This window comes from Cheilinus undulatus, linkage group 18 (assembly GCF_018320785.1).
Source record: "Cheilinus undulatus linkage group 18, ASM1832078v1, whole genome shotgun sequence".
Taxonomy (NCBI): Eukaryota; Metazoa; Chordata; class Actinopteri; order Labriformes; family Labridae; genus Cheilinus; species Cheilinus undulatus.
The window spans coordinates 20,786,350-20,809,561 of NC_054882.1; the positions used below are offsets into that span (position 1 = coordinate 20,786,350).

Consider the following 23,212-nt stretch of genomic DNA (forward strand, 5'->3'; position numbering starts at 1 on the left):
TCATTCTTTTTTTTTTCCAGAGAGGTGGAGACACATTTAAAAGGGAGCATCATCTGTGTCTTTGGGTATTAAAACAGCGCACGAGCAGATTATACCGCACCCAAATTGTAGTTAAAACCGCCTGAGAGATGGAGACAAATAATCTGACTCTTCTCTTCATTCTAATGTACCATCTTCAATCCTCTGTGCGGGTGGTTACGTCACATTTGCACACTTCACATCTGCAGATAAGTCGTCACGTCACAATACCCTGTTCAGCAGAACCACAACCTCATTGTGCCACGTACCAGTCAAAAACAAAAAGCATTTCAAACAAGATGGGGAGCTATGTATGACTGTGACGGGATTGTCCATCCTTGTTCCAGCACTAATTGATGTGTTTAAATCACAAATAATACACAAAAGGTACATATAGATATGTTGGTTAAAAAAAAAGTCTTGTGCTTTTGGCTGCCCTGTGTACAATTCTTCAAAAAAAAAAAAAAAAAAAAGAAGACATGCACTTTGGATGTATATTACAACTTTGGACACACATTAGAGCTATTCAGAGGAAAAAGTGAATCTTTTTAAGAAGATATTTAAAATATGCAAACAACTGTTCTGTGTTTGTGTGTGTTTAAAGTGCAATGAGAAGGTGTTTAGGCTGAGCCTGCCCACAGATTGACCTTTTCTCTTTTTTTCACTCCTGCATGAATGCATGTGTTCACATGTGTGTGTCAATGTGCATGCGTGACTCATTCTGTTTCCTGTTGCCTGCATGAGTGTATGAGAGGCAATGTGACCAAAAGAAAGAGAAAACAAAATATCACAGATTTAGGTAGCATTGCACTGAAGCCATAAGGGGACATAGCCTCAAAAAAAAGAAGTTTACTAATTGTGTACTAAGAAACATTATATTTCTTAAGTACATTAGAAAGTTTTGCATGCTCACATGAGAGCTACATGCTGACAGTAAAGTTTCACGTGCTCATATGAGGGTTACATGCTAGCACAGGAAAGTTTTATGTGGCCACACAAGAGTTCTGCAATCACTCAAGAGAGTTTGACATGCTAATGCTCAATCACAACTGTTAAAAACTAGGACATTTCTCTACTGGGCATAAAGGTAAGGCAGTATTTGCATCAGTATATTTTTAAATCAATTTAAGTATGATGATGCATTAAAATGCAGTCATGTGCATAGGCTTAGGGCATGTAGGGTGCTAAGGATTCATCACAGGGCCCAATGTTACACAACCCAAGGCTGGATAGGGGGGAAAGGTTGGGCAGAGTCAAGCCAAGGTCAAACTGGACAGCGTTTCTTTTGTTTGGGTCTTTTCACCCTTTGTTATACACATGGACACTGCTGGCAGTTTTTTTGGCCCCTGGGACATCCACAGCACGACCAGGGCCTCGTGGCAACCCTACTACCTGATAAGATGGCACCCTAGGCAGTGCTAACTTGCCACATCCACCCCAGCCCTAAAGGTGTGGACTTTGTTATGCAAGGACATCTAGAAGACTACTGAGGTTGTGTCATCCACCTTCTTGTCTGATGGCTCTAAGGCAGGCTTAACTGCCATTACATGCCTTACTTCAACCTGAATTTTTGTCCCACACATGCCTTAAAGTTCTGCATGGAACTAAATTTTACATTTGCATACATTTAGCTGATTAAATTTGTTCAAAGAGAATAAACAGTGTGACTTAAAGTAAAGACAAAAATGTAAGGAATTTCTAAAACTTGGCTAAAATGTTTTTGAGTTGTCGTTGACTGAAACTTAACTAAAATCCAAAAGGTTCAAAATGTCTCAAGTGTGACTGTAGACTGTTTACTCTGCTTTATTAAACGTTTTAGGTTTGAGTAAGGGTTAAAGGATAGGGTAAGGGTACCAAAAGTTAAAAGTTAAAAACCTGACCAGCAAAACCTGAATATAAATCATTTAATTAAGCTGAGTAAACAGTCCGCTTACAGGAAGAACGCGTGTCCTCCATGAGAACACTCTAAGGTAGCAAATGTAGCCTATGTAGCTCCATTAGCGCTGTAGATAACAGAGCTATGTAGTTAACATAGCTAAAGCTAAAGCTCATGGATATCTAAACTAATGGAGCTAACATTAGCTACATAAGCCACGTATCTATGTTGTGTTCCTAGCTTACATAGCTACATTTGCTAGCTCATGTTGCTAAAGCTAACTTAGTTACACTGGCCTACATACTGTGTAGCTAGCGTAGCTATGCTAGTTTTAGCTAAAGATAACAAAGCTAAAGTGAGCCACCATTCAGGTATCTACTTCTAAAACAGGTCTATATATAATTTAAGCCCTAGTTCAGACCTCGGACCCTTTTCTAGGTTTTATTTATAAATGTTACTTGGTGTGTGATGTTTGCATTGTGGTTATTTTATGAATGTAACTGCCAGACTTTGTTAATGCATAAAGTTGAATCTAAAAAAATGTAAGTATTTTGTACCTGCAAATTAAGGCAGTTCCGCTCTGACAAAGATGGCGTCTCTGATTAATGGTCTGTGGAAGGGGCCGTCTGAGATCTACGATCTGCAGCCAGACTGTCTTGTTTGCTGTTGGTATTACATTATAAACCATCATCATAGGTCTGCCTATTTTAAACCCACCCAGGTCTTATCAGCCAGAGGACTTAACACTTGCATGGGTGTGTATAGGCCTGCAGAACACCTAAATAAGACCCTCAGTGTTTTAAGTGGTCTTAAAACACTGCTTTTTTCTTATGCCTTTGACTGTTAGATAAAGTACAACATATCAGCATTTTGCCTGCGTACACATGACTTGCACTGTACATATGTATGTGTCTGTGTGTGTGTGTGTGGGGGGGGGGGGTGGGGGGGGGGGTGCTTGAATTGCTGATTGCCTTTTTTTGTTTGTTTTTAATCTTCTGTAAAGCACATTGAGTTTACGCCTGTATGAAATGTGCTATACAAATAAAGTTGATTTGATTTGATCTTCAAATGCCTGATGTAGCCACTAGGCCATTTGCACCCCAGAGAAACTTTCCTGTGCACACATTAACACTAAAGTTTTCTCTCTCAATGTATTTCCTTCTTGTGAGCATGAAAACTTTCTGGACAGTATCTTGTTTGTTCAAGATAATCTTTTAAAAATATTTTTTCTGCCCATGTCCCCTTACAGGCTCAATAATATTGAAGAAGTAGCATGACCTTTTTTTACATCCATCCCCTTATTTACTTAATTTTCTTTGTGTGCTTTTTGTTTAAGGTGGATTTCTTTTTTTCACATGAATTTAGAAAAGACAGTATCAGGCAAACAAACTAGAAAAAGGCAAAATAGAGAGAAATGTTTGATGAAAAAGTGCCAAAGCAAACAGACATTCTTGACCTTAGAGCATGAAAATGAAAATCTTCCTGGTTCACTTTCCTCTTACCAGCTTGGCAATGATTATCCGTTTATATTGTCCTTGTCGACAAGGCAGACTTTTATTTCTGTGTTGTGTTTTTCATGAGAGTCCAACATCTTTTTATTCCAGAGTTATTCTACAGATGAGATGAGTCTTAAAAGGATTGTTGCGTTGAGCTTCGTTTAGAGTTTTTAAACATACTGACAGCTAGGTGAATTGGGACGTTTTTCAGTCTTTCAGTCAAGATGAGATTCGTCCTCCAGCCATGAATTCAACACCGCCACCTTCGACCTCTTCCTTTGACTGACTGAAAAGTTTGGTTATGGCATGTGTGGATCATTTGGAATATGTTGAAATATCCCATTTTATATACATCAGAGTCTTCAGGAGTGGCTCCAGAGCTTGCCCGTAGCCGAGTTGTATATTTTGCTGCTGTAATGCGTGCCGCTCATGCTAGCAGTCTCAAACCACCGGGTCCTGTGCTTCGTAGCGTGACGGACACATCAGTCTCTTGAAGTAGTGTATCTACCAGAAAGGTGAGCTTAAAAATTAGATTGACTCTGTTACACACACATCACATTTCTCTATTTTTTATAGAATGCAAAGGATGAGGCCACTGGGATGACGAGAAGAGGGAGTGTAAGTGTGAGATGAGTTGGAAGGGAGGGAGGTGTGCAAGTGAGAGAGGACATTATATGTTTTGTAAATCAGAGATGTCCACTCTTACTCAAGCGCTGCTGCAGATTGTGATCTTTAATGCAGTCCGAGGCCTTGATGAGCTCCTACACCAAGTTTGTGACACAAAGATGATGCAGGATTCCACGTCCAAGACAGGAAAATGACCATCGCTTCTCCATATTCTGCATCAGTCTGCCTCATTTCTCCTTTGGCAGTATGCAAATGGATGTAAAACTCCAAACTGAAATCCTGTTTGTTTTTAAAATAACTGCTAAATCGTGTTTGTGAATGCACCAGTCTATCAGAGGAGGATGTGAAGATGAGATTTCTGAGTTCTCAAGTCTCTCTATGCTTTCCTCTTTTTCTTTCTTTCTCTCCTTATTTCCTCTCTTATCCACTTCCCGTCTCCTCCTCCACTTCCTCCTCCTCTCCTGGTTTTTACATCACACTGCATTTGCCCTTCAGTCTCTCAGCACGAGACTGCTTCCCTGAGCGCTTGCCGTCGATGTTGAGGCTCATGTTCCTCTTCTTGTCCAGGTTGAGGAGCTCCTGGAAGAGCTCGGTGACGTTGTGGTTGGTCTTGGCTGATGTCTCCATGAAGGCGCACTTCCACTGGTTAGCCTGGGCCTCCCCGTCCTTAGTCTCCACCTCGCGCAGGGTCTCGTCACTCTTGTTGCCCACAAGCATGATGGGGATTGCCTCGACGTTGCCCTTTATGGCTAAAACCTGCGGGAGGATAAGGAAAGGGCTTGTTATGTTCTGGCTTGGCTGTGTATAACAGGCTTTTATTGCTCATAACATCACATCCAAAAACAATACTCACAAGCCACTTTATTAGGTACACCTGTTCAATTGCTTGTAAACCCAAATAGCTAATCAGCCAATCATATGGCTGCAACTCAACATATTTAGGCATGAAGACATGGTCAAGCCAAGCATCAGAATTTAAGAACACTGAAGCAGATGGGGGGCAATTCCCCTTAGTTAAAGACAGAACAAAAACAATTTTCCCACTGTTTGTTTACATGTGCCTCCCACACTTAAGCAAATTGAAGTAGAGCGTAAACTTAAAAACACTATCAATACCCACCTGTTGGTAAATGGGTTTAAGCTCCTCCAGGGACTGTTTGCTGGTGATGGAGTAGACCAGAATGAAGGCGTGGCCTTTGGAGATGGACAGGCGCTGCATGGCCGGGAACTGATGGCTCCCCGTGGTGTCGGTGATCTGGAGGGTGCACACGCTCTTGTCACAGCTGATCACCTGACGGTAGGTGTCCTCTACCGTGGGGATGTAAGTGTCCCTGAAGGTGCCCTTCACGAAGCGGAGGACCAAGGAGCTCTTCCCCACTCCCCCTGCTCCAAACACCACCACACGATAGTCGTTGCTCTGCTCCGGCATTCTGCCCCCCTCAGGCTTGAGACAGTGTTACACCTGTGATGTTGAGGGTAGGGAAGCATGGTGAGGTGGATGAGGGAGGGGGAGAGAACAGAAGTTTAGTAAGAGAAGTTTCAGCACATAAACAGGCAGTGGGTATAAAGCAGAGATTATAAAAAGAGGCTCTGATGGTGTTTGGACCTAAGGTTGGTGGGTGTGAAACACTTTAAATGGCTGACCTAAGGTCTGACCATGAGCCAGAGCACAAATTAGAGAGGATGAGGTTGGTGAGGCTCCAAGTGTTGCACCTGACGCAAGCATTTCCCTGATCAATACTGCCAAAAGTGGCACAGTCTGTCAGACTCTTCTTTTAAAACACTCCAGTGTTTTCTCTTTTATCAATTTTAGGAACTCAGACAGAGACAGAGATTAGGCTTTAAGAGTAACAACTTGTGAAATGATGTCAAAACCTTAAATATCTGCTTTAGAAACTATATCTCTGTAATATGCTTGGACGGACAGAGCAACAGTGACAGCTAGTATTTGACTAATTGAGTGGTGTTTTATTGTAAAGGTGACAAATCATACCCCCTTTTTCTATTTTTTATCCCTGTTGTCTAAATGAAACATCTCTACTGTGCCTTTGTTAAAATATGGATCAATCAACAGTGGAGGTTTTTGACCTTGTATAAACCAACTCTAAACAGCCTTTCTCAGAATGCTGTTTTGATATGTCTCCTTAAATGCAAACAAGGCCATTCTCCCTCTTTTATATGCGGTGAAGTATTGACATGTGCTGCTGTGGATAGAGATCTATGGCTGGAGATACCAGAATAGGGGCAGGTTTTATTAAAATGAGTCAATGTAACATCACATTGAACACAGATTCTAAAAATATCGCCAGAATCAGTGTTTTCATACATAGTCTGTTTTGCATTTTTTTGGGTCAGATAATCCAGATACCCAAGTGTATAAAAAGAGTGGGTCACTGTCTTTTAATGTCCATGTAAAATGATGAAAAAAATTTGTATTGTTTGTTGTTGAATGACAGACCACTGTGTTGGGAATCACAGGGCCAAATTACAGTCTTAAAAAACAGCTCAAAGTTGATCAAATTAACCTTCAAAATCCTTAAAAATGAGGTTGTAAAATCTGCTCTAGTTTGGTATGGGTGTGTCTTAATGGAAGCCACACCCACTCACGAGAAATACAATTGTCTCAAATTTAAAAATGGTACAACCTGAATGGAGGAATCATCTGTCTGCTATACTGCTTTGGTACAACTCTTTCTAAGCCACCAGAGAAACAATCACATTTATGTCATGACAGACAGTTTAGAGCCAAAAAGTCTCCGTTCCATTTTCTTTTTCTGTATTTAACTCTTCAGGTATTCCTTTTATTTCATTTTCTAAGAAATGCAAAGTTATGTCTCTCCTGTTTATGAAGCGTCTTTGTTGTTAGGTTGCTGCTAAAAACACCCAATTTTCTGATGTTACTCTTCAAAATAAAAGTACTCAATAATGATTAGCATTGCGGGCTTTTATTGTAAAGAACTGGCAGGAAAAGAACGTGGCTATTATCAGAAACTTTCAGAAACCTTAGCATCGCTACAATAACAGACAGGAGGGATTGAACTGTGGCTGCATTGAGAGAGACAAAGCCGCAGTCTGCTTCTTTTAATCATCTAGGACTAAAGACAAGGGAAACATGGATTAAAACACACCTTCAACAGGTAAGGTTATATGTTTGTTCCTGGTTCCAGCAATTAGCCTTCCCCCTGACCTTACAGTGAATTCTGATCAGAGTGCAGCTGTCTGGCTCTGTGCCAGAGCAGAGAGACAGAAGTTGGGGATTAAATTGACTGTTTTCTTGCACAAATCTCTCTGTTATTATACTTTTAATGATCTTTAGACCATGTTAGCTGGTAGATTTGGTAAATTGGCCTTGCAATGAACAAAAACAGCTTGTAGCTTAGCCTAACTTTCAGTGAAGGCAGTGACATCAGCTAACAATAGACTGTATTGAGGTAAATGGCTGGGGGGGGGGGGGGGGGGTTTCCCATAGCATCTGGAAAAATGTTTATCAGTGCATCCCTATCGGAAAATGTCATAAAGACAGCAGGCCGTCAGTCACTCCACCTGACATCTACCACGAGGGTAGCAGTTGCAAGGATTGAGAGGGAAAAATTGAAATGGCCCAAAATGTATGCTGAATGTCTAGTTTGCTTTTGTAGCTCATAAGTGAGCATCAGTGTTGATTTCATCTAGTTTCAAAACCAGCTAAAAATCCTCACAGTAGCTCTAAGTTTTTGTCTTAAATTCTAGCATCATATATTAATATATGGTTCAAAACACCTGCTCTGCTCATCTAGGCTTATTCCTTTGAGATACTCATGTGAGTATAAGCATAAAACCTAAAATTTCAAGGCTACAAAACACCTGCTTTGCAGTCAGCAACCTCACTTCACATTAAAGAACTACAAGTCTTCACTCTCCTACTGTGACTCATACATATGCATCTGGACAATGCTCACACCTAATCTATTGCTTTTTTCCCCTCTTTCTGCTGAGCGTCTGTGCATGATTACGCTTTGTATCTGTTGCATTATTTATCTGCTGAGGCTCTAAACTTGCTTTAAGGTCCCATAATAAGACATTCATTCAGTTGTGATCATGTGCTGCTCCCGAAGCTCTTGATGTAATGAAACAGTAAATTGACATCAATACCAGATGGAATAAGTGGATTTCTGTCGTGCTTGCACTGCTGGAACACACTATTGATGGCAGGCTGGCTGTAATTGCATTGCCAGGTTCGAGATAATATCAGTCAAGGAGTTGGAAGATAAATGGAGAATCAGGGGGTGCCTCTTGAGTTTTATAGTCAATCTATAGGCTGTAAGTCTGGGTTACATAGAAGAGTGTTTTATAGCTGCTGCACATATGCATATAGTTCACAGTGCTGGGAAGGAGTATTAGCCCCCTTCCTGATTTCTTACTTTTTTGCATATTTGTCAAACTCAAATGTCTCAGATCATCACACAATTTTAGTATTAAACAAAGATAACCCAAGTAATACAAAATGCTGTTTTTAAAGGGGAAAAACCATTGACCACATTTTTTTCGAAGGCTGAGTTCAATTTCACTAGCCACACCCAGGCCTGATTACTGCCAGACCTGTTAAATCAAGAAATTCCTTAAATAGAACCTGTCCAACAAAGTGAAGTAAGATAAAATATCTCAAAAAGCAACACATCATGGTGTCATCTATATAAATTCAAGAACAAATGAGAAACAAAGTCATAAACATTTATCAGTCTGGAAAGGGTTGCAAAGCGTTTTTAAGGCTTTGGGACCTCAGCAAACCAAAGTGGGGGCCATTACCCACAAATGGAGAAAACTTGGAACAGTGGTAAAACTTTCCAGGAGTGGTCAGCCTACCAGAATTACTCCTAGAGTGCCATCCTGAAAGTCAGAAAAGAACCCAGAACAACATCTAAAGACCTGCAGGCCTCACTTGACTCAGCTGAGATCAGTGTTCATGATTCAACAATAAGAAAGAGACTGGGAAAAGTCCTATCATTATATCAACAGACAAAAAAACATGGTAGTGAGATGTCGGGGGCAGCTTGGCTGCTTCAGGATCTGGACCACTTGCCATAATTGATGGAATCATGAATTCCTCTCTGTACCAGATAATCCTGAAGGAGAAAGTCTGGCCATCAGATTGTGACATGAAGCTCAAGCACACTTGGCACAATGATCTGAAACACTCCAGTTAGTCCACCACTGAATGGCTTAAAAAATGAAAGTTTTGAAGTAGCCTAGTCAATATTAACATAAAGAAATGAGATGCTATGACATGATCTTAAACATGCCGTTCATGTTGGAAACTCCTTTTAATAGTCTAACAAAACAGAGCACCCTCTGACTCCATTAAACGCTTAAAAAATTCCACAGAAAGTATGTTTGAGCCAACATTTAAAAAAATTTTTTTGCCCATTTTGACCTAAATCACACAAAGTGTACCTGTCTGCTACACTGTATAGCCTCGCTTCCCTGCCGGTACAATCAGTGTCTGATGTTGGAGCTGTGAACAATGAATTGAATGTGTTCCTTTTGCTATGAGCTCATAAGAGTAAGTGACAGAGACGTAAAACAACTGGACTTTTTTGGAATACGGCCACAAGGAAATATTTGGATGAGATAATACACCTGCTTCAAGATCCCCTATCAAAGTAAGCTCTCTTTAAAGCACCTCTCTGTGCTCATATTAAACAAGACGATACAAGCGATGTGTCACACACTGGTGCTAGAATTACTCACAGAGAAATCACAGCCTAAATACTGTTGTCAGCTGTAGTCGCCAGTGCAACATGTTTGAATGAAAATGTAAAGGCACAACTTTAATGCTCCCCTTATTGTGTTGTTGTGTTGTGTTGTATGCACCAGCATGCAGAGATGCTGAGCCATTATGCAGTTATTTGGGGAAAAAAACACCCCTTTCCATGCAAATTGGCCTTATTGCATTAAGCATCTAATTATGAGGACGGTAATAGCACGGAGTAATTACAGTAGAGATCAGCCTACTATGTCACAGAGCTAAAGGAAGTGCACTGCAGTTTTTATGGCGCACAATCTTTCCAGGGATCAGGAAACAATTTCACCTCTGTATGACTTACAAATTAAAGACATGTAAATAAGGTTGGTAAATATGACTGACATTGCCAATACTAAGCTATAACCAGGAGTTAAGTCAGTCTGAGACCCCCAGCTGTTTTTTTTTTCCATGTGTGGCACTGTTGTTTTCTTAGGGTTTCCCTCATTCAGAGAGAAATCCTAATCATGGTGGTGCTTAAGTAAACATTTCAATATCGCCTTTAGTTAAACACGCTGTCTGTTATTCTGAATATTTAACATGGATTGTTAACACCTGTTGCTAACAGGAGTGGATTTGCATGTGCTGCTGGAGCAGGCGGTTATGGTCAGAAACCCGGCGGGAGCAGGAGGAACGGGATAAAGAAAAGACTCCTGCATGGGGCTCTAGTCTTTTTGATTTCAAATAATTTACAGTTCCTTCGTTCACGAAACAATCACTTCTTATAACATATAGTAAATGTGTTGTAAATCAGGAATTTGTTTGAATCAAAAATCCATACTGATTTGAATTGTGACCCCCAGAATCAAATCGAATAGTCACATACTGTAAGATTTGCATCTCTATGGTAACACACAAACATACAGCAAGATTGGGATTCAGTTCTGTGATCAGTGTAATGAGGATTATAACCTCAGTAGTGGGCCCCTGGACTACCACCTGGGGCCTTTTAAATCCTGCTTTCTCCCCTGTTGTTGTCACTGCTGACCAGTATACAGTAAGAAAGTAAGGCTGCCGCGGTTGGATCGATGGGCCTCAACTGTCTCTCATCCTCCCTCTCTTTTTTGGGGAGGATGTGGAGAACTTCAGCTTCCTGATGATATTCCTGTTCAAAACCAAAACCATCCCCTGCTCCCCCAGTCCTCCTTTCACCTAAACTAAAAACAGCCACATCCCTCCCTGTCAGCAGCTATAACTGTGCACACAGGTGTAACCCCACCGAGACAATCACATGAAAGCAAACCCACACAAACAAACTGTACTTCCGCTCCTTCACCATTTGTCCTTGACGCCGGGCCTATGAGATTAATGACACTCCTCCCAAACGCAAGCTGTCTCTCTCCCTCACCCCCTCCCTTCTTCTCTTGTTTTATGTGAAATGAGAGGACTGCAGTTTCTTAATGAATTAATGGTACACTATAAATGCATCTGTGGCAGTGCAGCCAAACTCCATTAGTAGATAGCTTTGGCACAGAGCAAACAGGCCCTACTAAGTCAGAAAATACATTCTCTGCTCGTTTTCTGTCTCAGAGCGAGCGAGGAAATGTCACCTTTAGCGAAAATATGCACATAATTTTCCTCAAGAGAGCCACTTATTCACAGCACAAAGGAAGCACATTAACCAACATCAAACACAATGCCATTCAACAGATCAAGAGTGTGATTAAATAGACACCCACAAAGCGCTCCCATGGTATCTTGTGGAGAAAGGCCTTTAATCAATCTGCACATACTGGAATGCTGTGGACACTTGGCTATTTTGTGTTTCACAGAATCAACAGATTTTTTTTGGCTCTGGGTTTTTCAGAAACATCCCTCGCCATATTGTGCGAACACGCTCAAATACACACTCCTTGAATCGTCTCACAACCTGCACAAAGTTTCTTTGGCTGCTGGACCGGAGGATCGTGTATGAACATGTGCGTGCGTGTGATTGAATCTGTGCAGTCAAGCAAGAGATTCCCTGTTCTCGGAGCGCACATTGACTCCAGGATTTCACCAGAGGAATGAATCTGCATTTTGAGAGAGAGCAATTTTTAGAACAGGGGCAGTTTCATTAGGGTTTCAGCAGACTGTGGAGGTTCAATTTATACGTTTTGATTCAGTCTCACATATTCAGTCACGCTGCTGCCTCACACCTGCGAATGAAACACAAAATGGAAAGCCTATTGAAAATAGCTTACACCTGCTTGTTTTAAAAATGCTGATAAACTGGCCTCGATTTAAGATTACGAATGTGAGAGACTTTCACTTGCATTTCTCCCCAGAATAGCCACGGTTTCCTCTCTGCTTGACTCTTAGTGCATGTGGGTCTTCACAGGATGATAAGGAAACATTTCTTTGCAAGTGATTGATCCCATTTATATGTCAAAGCTGCTTCTTTCATCATTTATCCAAGAGTTAGATGAGAAGAAAGACTCTATTGCCATGGCCATGCTGGGCCCCCATGAATAGGACCTCATCTTCAATAATATCAGCACATGCAATTGGATCAGTACCATTAGCACTAGCCTCCTGACTAACGTTTGATTCCTAGCCCTGGCTCTGATGACCTTTTGGAGTTTATCAGAAAGAGATATTTTTAGAAAGTGGAAGCATTTCGGAACAACAGCAACTCAATCAGTGTCATTCCGTTGTCACTGTTGCCTGTTCTGCTCTGGGTTTATTGTTGCATCTCTTCCTGCTTCAGGCTTTCCTTGTAGGCACAGGAAGAGCAGGAATGTCTGCTGTTCCTGCTTGATGCTTTCCACATAGGCTTGTGGACAGTTGTCAGATAAATACAGATATAACCATAGCTTCACTTAACTGTGCAGGATAAGTATTGTCTGGGTTAGTCAGTGAGCTTTAGAGTTGTTAGAAGGCAAATTTTGCACGTATTGGACACATCCAGGCTAAATGGTCTCTACTGTTTTCAGTCATCATGCTGAGCTTAGCTTATTGGCTGCTGGTTCCACTCTCTCTGACAGTAATGTGATCTGCATTAGTCTTCTTATTAAACTTAAGGCCAGGGGGCAAATATGGGTATTTCCCAAGATGCTTACCTCGCTCAGTTAAAGGAATGGTTCAGTTTCTTTTTTTTTTTTTTTTTTTTTTTTTTAAGGGTTGCAAAAGGTACTTGTCAACACTCAGGGATATTAGAAGGAGATGCTGGTTGTCAGCATGGCCCCTTGAATGCAAAACTAGCCAAAGTGTTTGCAGGAAAGAAAGCTAATCATTGAGATGTCAGTTTTACCATGTATTTAACAAATTGTTCTTAAAAAAAATAACCCAAAAACCAATGACAGATTAGGTGTATGCAATGTGCCTTCATGTGGTTTAATTAGCTGTCAACAAGACACCTTTGATACACTTTTATTATATACAAATACCTCATAGAGGCCAAATTTAAAGAAAAATCCCCTTTTTGAATAAAAATGAATAGTCCCACAGAATGTTTTTATTGTACAACAATGTAAACACAATTGAAACCACTCTAAAGACTAAATGAATCCTTCTGCATAGCGCATGTAAAATCATCCGTACATGACTGTGAGAGAGTAGCCATTCAGATGAATCAATGTGAGCACTGAAACAATCCCTCCCCCTCCTCTGAGTGATACCTGAGTGTATGCCTGATGAGTGTTTCTGCTTCTAATCAGTGTCAATCCATACTGTGATTGAACGCATGCACACATGCAATATGTGCCTTGGACTGTACAAGAGATTGCAGCTCTGTGGTCTTGGCTTAGTAGCTAATCATTGAGCTTAACCTCCTCTGTGGTCCTGGCCTGCTCTGCATTGACCCAATTCCCAGGACTTAAGTTAGCGGCAGTCTCCCTATAAGACTCCACACAGCTTTTGATGCACGCTGAGGCCTTCCAATACCTCATGCAAATACCTTTGATTGATTCAGCATGCACAGAGACGGTCACTGTGGTGTATTAGCAGAGGGATGTACAAACAGAAAAGTTGATACCCATAACACATAACATTATCATTTATTTGGGAGGGGGGTTTGCTTTATTGTAAAACTTAAAACAAAAGCAAAAAAACTTGTTTTTTTGCCTTGAGTCTAAGTTTTAGTCAAGGTTTAATCCTTAATCCATGATTAGGCAAATCTCAGCAAATGTGACATAACAACACATGGGGCTGATTTACTGGAGCTACTTAAGCAACTGGTGTCTGTCTATAAAGTGCAATAAAAACAGATTTGGTTCAAGTCGTGGACCCACGCACCACTGAGAAATTCTACTATTTTCAACAGAAAGATAATGACAGGACATAAAATCATATGATAATGTGCAGGCAAGTTGAATGCTTTTAGATAACTCATACTTGTAAAAGTTTTGGTAGGATATATAATTTAGTCTTTACAGTAATGCTTGAACACTTGCAATCTAAAAACCTTGAGGTATTATGATTTTACATGAAAAGCAACACTGCAAAATAAATATTGTTAAAAATAATTCAAAGAGCCCAAAAAGTCTATTTGACCACAAAATTCCAGTATTTGTCATGATTTTGCTCTGGTAACGTCTGGTTTTGAAAAAATGAGGTCAATTCTTAAGTGCAAAAAGCTGCAGTTCCTAGAGAGTCCACTTGAGGCTGGCTGCAAAAGTCCTAGAAATGACATCAACACCCACTCTAAAATGCCAATGTGGTCAAAATGGAACATTGTTCAAACTGTTCTGTTCAAACTGTTCAAAATATGCTTTAATGGCATTAATGGTTAAAACCTATGTTGTCAAGCAGAGTACATAAACAAAACAAATTTTAACAATGACAATCACAGTAACACTACTACTAATAATAAAACATTTACAAAACACACACACACAAAAAGTTATTGATTATTATTGATTGATTATTGATTATTATATTATTAAACATAATTTTGGTAAAAATTTGTGTTTGATCAATTTGAAAAAAAAAAAGTTTTTTTCCATGGACTCTGCAGTCTTGCATCATCATTTTTGTACAGTACCACAGAAGGAACTAAATAAGGGTTGTTTCATTGTTTTTGTTAAAATGTCCCTATTTGCCACAGTTACCACCAGACCATAGCAGTCTAGAATCTGAATGTTGTTAATATTATCAATTTTAAACACAGTACTTTTTAAATAAAGCTAAAAAATATGCAAGATTAGGGGCAGGTCTGATTTTACCATTACCATTTTCAATGGTAGAGCCCCACTGAATGCATCCAAGCCTAGCTTTTTTTAAATTGAAGAGTCTTTTCAATAGCAACTGGACTCAGGGCTGGTTATTTCCCACAGTCTCACTATATGATACGCATCACGATACAGTGACCAGGGAATGGGTTGAGTTACATTTTAAGACTGACTTTTTGCTTTACATCTGCACACGACAGTTTCTTTACTGAACTGATGAGTGGGGATTAACACTCCTAAAGCAACAGCCTTAGGTCTTGGTTATCAGGGTCACTGAATGGGTCTGTAGCGCCACATGTAATAACCCTAACCATAAGACTTAGTGTGGGCTCCAAGTTATGCCCTACCCAACTACCTTGCTCTAACTCTAACCGCTTAGTGACTTACGCCTAAACCTAACCCCCCTTCAGGGCTCTAGACTAAACACCTAACCTTAACCCTCAATCCAATCCAGTCCATTTTATTTATATAGCACATTTTATAAACTGAACGTTTTCAAAGTGCTGCACAAAACATCATTAAAAACAAAACTCAAGGACTTAAGGTGGGCTCCAGGGTATACCCTACTACCTTGCCTTAACCCCAACTGCTTAGTGGCTTACAAAATGGGGGGTTATTACATAATGAATTGAAAATGTATTATATTATTACATAATGCGGCGTTATTACATAATGTGGCACTACAGGGTCTTTACAAATAAAGTATAAAGTGATGCTTGTGATCTTCTGATCCTGTTTATAAGTTGAGGTAAATTTTGACTTTACATCTGCAGTGTCTTTCAGTGCTGGTCAGGACCACATTGACTAGCCCATAAGCCTAGCTGTTGCTGCTAGCTGCTAATTAACCTGGTGTTTTGTGTCGATGAAGATCGGTGTTGCTGCAGTGTTTTACCTTGTTTACTCATGTCCAGTTCTGCCTGAAAAAAAAAACGAAATTGTCTAGCATCTTTGGTTTTATTCTTGTTGGCAGTAGATAGATGCTATGATCGATGGTACCGGTGAGGCTTGTGCTGCATCCTGCAGTGTACTGTCTGCTGCCATCTGTTGGCATGGCTGGGTGCTTAACTGCATCATGGGGAATTTACATGCTAAAACTGCCATCATAGCGTTGACGGCCACATCGATTCTGTAACATCTGTTTTGAGACACGTATAGGTAAGTAGCAGGACGATATATTGCTGTATTGATTTTTTAAGCACAGGCCTAACTGTTCTCCATTAGGTAGACTTACGAAGCAGTAAGAAACCACTTCTGTTTCCCGGATGAATTTCACATATTTGGCGAGAAAAGATGTTTAAAAGTGGTAACAACTTCCAGCTTCGCACTGCTGCACGCTCTTAAAATTCTGTATTTAGCTCACAACCACTTGAAGCTAGAAAGCATGGGTACTTTTGAACAGCTTTTCTCTCTCTATGCGTGGCATTCATCAGTAAAATGACAAAAGTTTAATAATCAGAAAATACAAATCATCAAGTGCAGTTTTTATGGATAAGACTCTAGAGATTCGAGAATCCACTTGGGCCCTGCTGTGACAGGTGGGTGCATTATAATTGTAGCTTCTGGGCTTCAAAAGGGCATCAGAAACCTTGTTGACATCACTGTGCCTACATCCATGTTTTATACAGCCTATAGTTTGCTCCATGCCTACACTTTTAAGTATGATCAGGTCTTGTCAGTGATTGTAAATTTTAAAATCAAAGTGGTAGACACCTGCTAGTATGCTGTGAGATGAGACTAATGAATCCCAGTGATGTCTGCTTTCATAAGTTACTAACTTCCCTCTGTCTTATGAGGTATAATTATCAAGCAGCACACGGCTGCCTCAGTTCTCTGAAGCATGTCCCTCCACCTAAACCACTTCATAACATGTCAGAGTGAAGATAATAAATATGCATGCCAAGAAGGACATGTTACCATTAGAACTGTTATTCCCCCTACATCCATGCATCTGTGTTACACAGAACTCTGTGCAAAAAGGCCATCTACTTAGTGTTTGAAAGTGTATTAGTACCGAGTATTAGGCTGACCTGGGGATCCCTGGGTTGCTCCGTCTGTCTTCCACATAAGACCTTGCTAATACCACAGCCGTGCAATCTGGGAAACACAGAAGCATCTGCCTTTGAACGCAAGGAGAATGATAATAATAGTCATATAAAGAAGGGCAAGAAAAAGCATTCCCATGAGTGGTGAGAGAGGAATCTTTTTCTTTTTTTAAGAGTGCATTATGCATTCAAATGTAATTCTTTTTCTTTTACAGCTGGAGAAAGAGAGAGAAAGAGCATAATCTTAGATGCTGTGAGGGCCTCGACCTGACTGAAGCACTAATTACAGACTGGTGGAGTGGGTTGCAGAAACCTGCAGTGACAGATGGTGACAGGGTGGGTCGTTTTGGATTGACTCCACTGGTTTCTACAGAAAAATGCTGTCAGACACGGCTTTCTTAAATAATACAAGTAGATCTGATTACAATATAAAATCATGCTGCACGTGATGCTTCTGTGATGCAAACAGGATTGTAATAAACTGGTGTTTAATGCAATCTACTTTACATTTTTAATCTCCTCTCACTTCTAATGATTTCCTAAAATGGATTTAAAGATGGACAGTGGTAATAGTTTAATATTAAGTGAGCACCTGACATTTGAACAAAATGTCAAATAAAAACATGAAGACTCAGAGGTCACCGTGTGCATAATTGACCAGAACAGCCATCCTGGCCTTCAATTAGTTATGCACATCCAAGACAATCCTGCCAAATGCCGTGTGTAACGAAGACTATATAGACCTTTTAAATGAGCCTGTGCTGTCAGAATGGCTGAAACACTTCAGCATTGATCTGTATTCAATCAGATGTTATGCAGTATATAATTATAGCTGATGGTGCACGACTTAAGCTTGGCGAGCAACAGACAGACTTTAAACTCAAGAGGATGAAACAGCAAAGGATATTCATCAATAAAAGAACAGGTGGAATAAAAGCTCAACAGTATGTAAGAGAGGTAGAGTCAGCTTGTAAAAATATATGCATTTTAATTTTTTATGTGTCAAATTTAACTGATTGATATTAGCTTACAAAGTAAAGTATCAGTACCAGCAGATTTTTTTTTAAAAATAAATACTTATGGGCAAGTATTGGCTGTAAATAAATGACATATGTTCCAATAAGTCTTTTGGGGTTTTAGGCTGGACCTTCATCAGCTGAAGTCATTTCTTTGTCCTCAATTTTAAAATGTTTTTCAGGCCCTTTTTACTTTTTTAGAGAGGATAGGAAAGTGAATAGCTTCAGAAATCAGAGAGAGAGAGAGAGAGTGGGGAATGACATGTGGGAAAGGAACCACGGGCCTTGAGCTTGGGTTAGGAAGACTAGCTTCCATATCAGCCATATCTGCCCCATTCCTTACATTTTAAAGTGTGCTCTAAGGACTGAAGTTAGTTTCTTTGTTCATCACTGAACTGTAAAGAGCTTGTTTTGGCTAAATGAATTTGTTAATACTGGCATGTCAGCCAATAGTATTCATCCCTACTATTTAAATGAAGCATTTTTTTGTATGTATGTAAGTAAATGTGTATAAATGTATGTAGGTAAAGGATGCAACATCTCCACCAGGGTTGTCAAAGAATTTTACCAGAATTTTAAACTTAATTTTGTAATTTTTTGATGGATTAATTCCTTTTCTATACATTTTTCTTATGAAAATGCACAGAAATTTTGGTTATTTTGGATACTAATGATCATTTTAATAACAGAGATTGTATCATTTTTAATCAAACAGTATATTAAGTATTAACACAACAAATATCACAATAATTGTTTACAGTCATATGCTTATAAATAGTTCCTAAGTATCAGTCACCTTGCTTAATTCAAGAGGGTATTTATTTGTCATTTGATTGATTGATTTTATTGATTTATATTTGATTTTTTTATGCCCTGATTGGTAAAACATTGATCACTTTAATCATGGGGGTTATCATGTTTTTAAGTAGTTTTCCTTCTCTCTGTTAAGTTGTTTCATGTTCTGTTTTGTAATGTGTGTTACAGTTTCACAGATTGCAAAACAGAACTATACCTACGGGTATAGTTGAAGTAATCTGAACCCACGGGTGATTTTTACAGAAGAGGATAAGGGGCCAGGGGTGAAGGAAAAAATCTGTGAAAAATTAAAATGACTAGAAAATAGCTGAAAGGTTGAGAATAAAGGTGAAAATATTAGGAACAAACTCAAAAAATCAAGAATAACGTTGAAATACAGTTTCAAGATTCAGGTTTAAATGTTGAGTGAAAAAAATGAAAATGATGAGAATAAAGCCACACTTTTGAGAAAAACAGTTGAAATACAATTTTGACATTCAAGAAAAAAATGTTGCATGGAGTCAGCTCCTCAACAGCAACAGGCGGTGGGAGTGGGAGCTGCCAGAGATTTAACAATGCAACAAACACTTCACACTGACAACCACACCGTGTTTATGAGCTAAGAGAAAGAATCTCTTTGTTGCTAAATCCAACCCTGAAGTAAAGTTTCACATGTTCATTGATAAAAGATTTTAACCTTTTTCTTGAAATTTCAACTTTTTCTTGAAGTTTTAAATTTTTCCTGGACATTTTTACTTTGAACTTGAAAATTGGACTTTATTCTCGAGCCATGGCATTAATCCTCTTTCATAGATTTAGACCCTTTTTAGGAGTTTTGCCCTTAAATTTCAACTCTACACCCCTAAAAAAGTGATACTGTATGTGATAATAATGATGAACCACAGTATTTTTGTATCATATGTTTCACAATATTTGTAAAAGTTCCATAAAATTTTCAATTATTTGTTGAATAGATCGCAGACAACAAATTGAAAAATATAATGACTGTTCAACCTTGGTATCACTGCTTCTAAGCCTCTTAGATCTCTACAGAGCATAACAGTAAATGAATACACAGAAGTAAAAATAAACCAAAGTGACAAACTCAGCGCAAGACTTAAAGTTATGATTGAATGATGAATGTTTTATTCAGACTGAATGAGAAAGTTTTACTTTGACTCCTGTTTGTTTGTGATAGACCCAATGAGGGACGTCACCAGGATTTCTAGGCCCCATCAGGCTCCTTTACCTCAGCCTGAGCTAGTGGTAATGTGATAACTACACCTCCACTAAGAGCAACATTTCTCTCCATCAGTACTTTAAGATCCCAGGCATTTTAAACCAATAAAATATTTCATTTTGAAGATCTACATCAGCTTTGGTTTGGCACTGACAAGTTGCCGACATATTTGCATACAATTATTCATATCTTAAACCAAGAAATTACTGGTATTGGTGCCTGGGACTTATATTTTTGTTGCTCTGATCTCAAACAGGAATCATACATTTTGATGTGTATAAGGATCCTATAAAGCAGTGGTTCTCAACTGGTGGGTCGGACCCAAAGTGGGTCGCAGATCCCCTTTTCAGTTGCGTTAAGTCCATGAAACTCATTTAAAATTGGCTTGTTTTGTTTTCCCTCTTTGATTTTTTTGTGTGCCTTGTACTGTAGCAGGTCCAAACTGCACAATTTCTAAAAAAAAAAAAAAAAATCCAGCTGGTTAAAAAAATATTAGAAATCTGGGTCGCAATTTTTCAAAGAAGAGTTGACGTTGGGTCTTGAGGCTTGACCAGTGGAGAACTACTCTAAAGCTTACACGATTGTTATGTTAACTATAACTTTGTGTTACATGCTTAAAAACTCTATTGCAGTTTATATTGCAGCAACAGCGATGAATTATGCTATGTCAGTGGTGTCCAAACTTTTCCACTGGTGGCCACATTCAGACAAATATAAGGCTGGTGGGGCCACTTTGATATGTCACCTTTAGGATATCAAAGTTAGTAAAACATTTCAGTGCTAAGATATGGTAAGTGGATGGATATGCTTTAAATGACTGATAAAGCAAACAACCACTCTTTAAGGATTTGGGGTGGCCAATCAGATTTCTAGGGGGGCCCTGGTTGACCCCGGTCATGGTCAGGAAGAGAATGACACACACATGCAGCAACAGTCATAGAGGATCAGGTAAAAAACTTCCAATTAACAAGCACCTTAGCCCTTCTTAACGTAAAATATCCTGCACTATAATACTGCTTTTCTCTATCTCAAATACTATAAAAAGGCTCTCTGTGGTAAAATGCCTCACCTCATTTGCACATTTGCAATAATCAACTATCTTATCTGCCTTATGTAAATCTGCCCACATCTTTAAACCAGACTTTAAGTGCACAGGAACTTGTATACTTGGGAAAAAAATACCAACAAGAGCTTGCACATGTTTAAATTTTAATTGTTTTTACTTCTGGCAGTTTTATTCATTTGTCATATTTAATGTTTAATTCCTGTACACTGAGAGCAAAGCTAACTGAGGTTAAATTCCTTGTTGCATAAGCATACTTTGCCAATAAAGCTTAGTCTGATTGTCAAAATGTTTGTCTACATAATGAGGATGGCTCTAATATTGGCCACGTTTCTTGTATTTTTGCTGTGGGCCAATAAAACTGGGTACCTGGCCAAAGTTGGCCCCTGGACCTCAGTTTGGACTCCCTTGTGCTAAGTAATAAATGCATCATTTTCAAGCATCTAAAGGGTATTTAAAAGCTGGATTATTTAAGATTTAAGAATGCATGAGTATCCATGTCCATTTATTCTATCAGTTTTACCTTTATGGCTTCACTATGACAAGTCCTACTGACTTATCTTCCCATTTCCCCTCACTAAAATGCCCATGGAAGCCCATTGGCAGCTTCCGGTGTACCAGAGCTCACTGGTTTACCTTCAAACAAACACAAAGCCCCCCAAAGACTTCCAATCTTTCTCAGCATCTGCTCTTGGAGACCCTGTGTTACCTCACATTGTTTAATGGGCCTAAGCTCAAAGAACAAACACCAGGATCCACACTCCTGCATCATCTCATCTTTCTGTTTTGTTACCGTGTATTGAGTCATCTCTTTGTCCTGCCACAGCACACCAAAGTGTTCTTATGCAACCATAGTGGCCAACAGACAGGCGGGCAGGCCATCGACACTCCCCCACACATTCACTTATCCTCCAGCAGCACATGCATGCTTTAACATCTGCATCTCTATTCTACAGCCAACCACTCTCTTTAGAGCTTAATCACAGGATTTACTGTCATACATCCTTCTCCCCTCTCTTCTCTCTGCAACCCACATACTAACACACCCATGGAAACAGGAAGTTCACTCACATATATGCATACATATTCACACATACAGTACACGGAGAAGGCCTGAATGATTCACAACTCATTTAGCATATCATGACGGCTCTCCTTTTGTTTTTTTTTAACACTAAAAACAAACAGAGCATGACTGAGGCATGGCACGGAAGAGACATGGAGAAAACACGGATCCAGATGGAGGATTAACTATGGCTTTTGCACCAGAAATCGGGCTTTATGCGTCACGCTGGCGTCATTATTACTGTATAGTCTAATGTTGACGTTCATCTCAGTCAGGAAGGAAGGGCATGGCTGTGATGCTGTCGGTGCGCAATTTTTTTGGTCTCCAACGCCATTACAGAGCACCATACTCTTGATGGGTTCATTCATAAATACCAGAGGATCGCCATCTCGCAGCGGTGCCATCATTTCGCAGTCGCAGCGAAACCCCCCCCCCCCCCCCCGCCCGCCATCCATCCCTCCATCCCTCCACCCCCCCCCTCCTCCACCACCTCCCCCCACCCTTCAAAGCAATATGATAAACCCAGCACCCTCATATCGCTGCCCTCTCCCGCTGACTGCCAATATGGCTGTGCAGGCATATAGGCGCCTTAGATTTAACACGATAGGCTCTCAAACACAAAGGAGTGGCGGGAGGGTTGATTATAAATCAACAGCAAAGCGATAAAGAGAGAAACAAAAGCTGTTATAACATACAGGGCAGCAGCTCCACGGTTACGCCACTGAATACCAACATGTAACCTCCATGGAAGAAGAAGAAGCATCTCCATACCTGGTTGTGAAGTATGTAGCTCCGCTTCAGGCTCGTCCTTGGTTTTAGACGGATGAAAGACAAACGCCGAAAGCGTCTTAAAGCATTTTACACGGTTCATGTACAGCTCATGTCGTCCGATTTCCAACACCACGACAGCAGCAGACTCTCTCTCTCTCTCTCTCTCTCCCTCTCTCTATCCCCTTCCTCTATCTCTCGCTCCCTCTCTCGCAGAAAGGACGTGGGAGGTGCTATGCCCTCTCCCTTTTCTGTCCACACTTGATTTTCTCTCAG

General features: G+C 39.9%; 1 protein-coding gene across 1 annotated transcript; it reads right to left on the bottom strand.

Annotated features, from left to right (window-relative positions):
- Window positions 1-2,892: 2,892 nt before the first annotated feature.
- diras1b (DIRAS family, GTP-binding RAS-like 1b) lies at window positions 2,893-23,075 on the bottom strand. Its single transcript, XM_041813090.1, has 3 exons — window positions 22,940-23,075; window positions 5,138-5,479; window positions 2,893-4,773 (listed from the first exon to the last, which is right to left on the bottom strand). The coding sequence occupies exons 2-3, from the start codon at window positions 5,444-5,446 to the stop codon at window positions 4,486-4,488; spliced, it is 597 nt and encodes a 198-aa protein (XP_041669024.1). The 5' UTR covers window positions 5,447-5,479; window positions 22,940-23,075; the 3' UTR covers window positions 2,893-4,485.
- Between the last annotated feature and the right edge of the window lie 137 nt (window positions 23,076-23,212).

What these genes read in the sequence shown, in the direction of transcription:
- diras1b (XM_041813090.1), bottom strand. Translation starts at nt 5,446, where the DNA reads ATGCCGGAGCAGAGCAACGACTATCGTGTGGTGGTGTTTGGAGCAGGG. An exon ending in TTAAACCCATTTACCAACAG is followed by an intron (nt 4,774 to 5,137) that starts GTGGGTATTGAT and finishes ATCCTCCCGCAG; the next exon opens with GTTTTAGCCATAAAGGGCAA.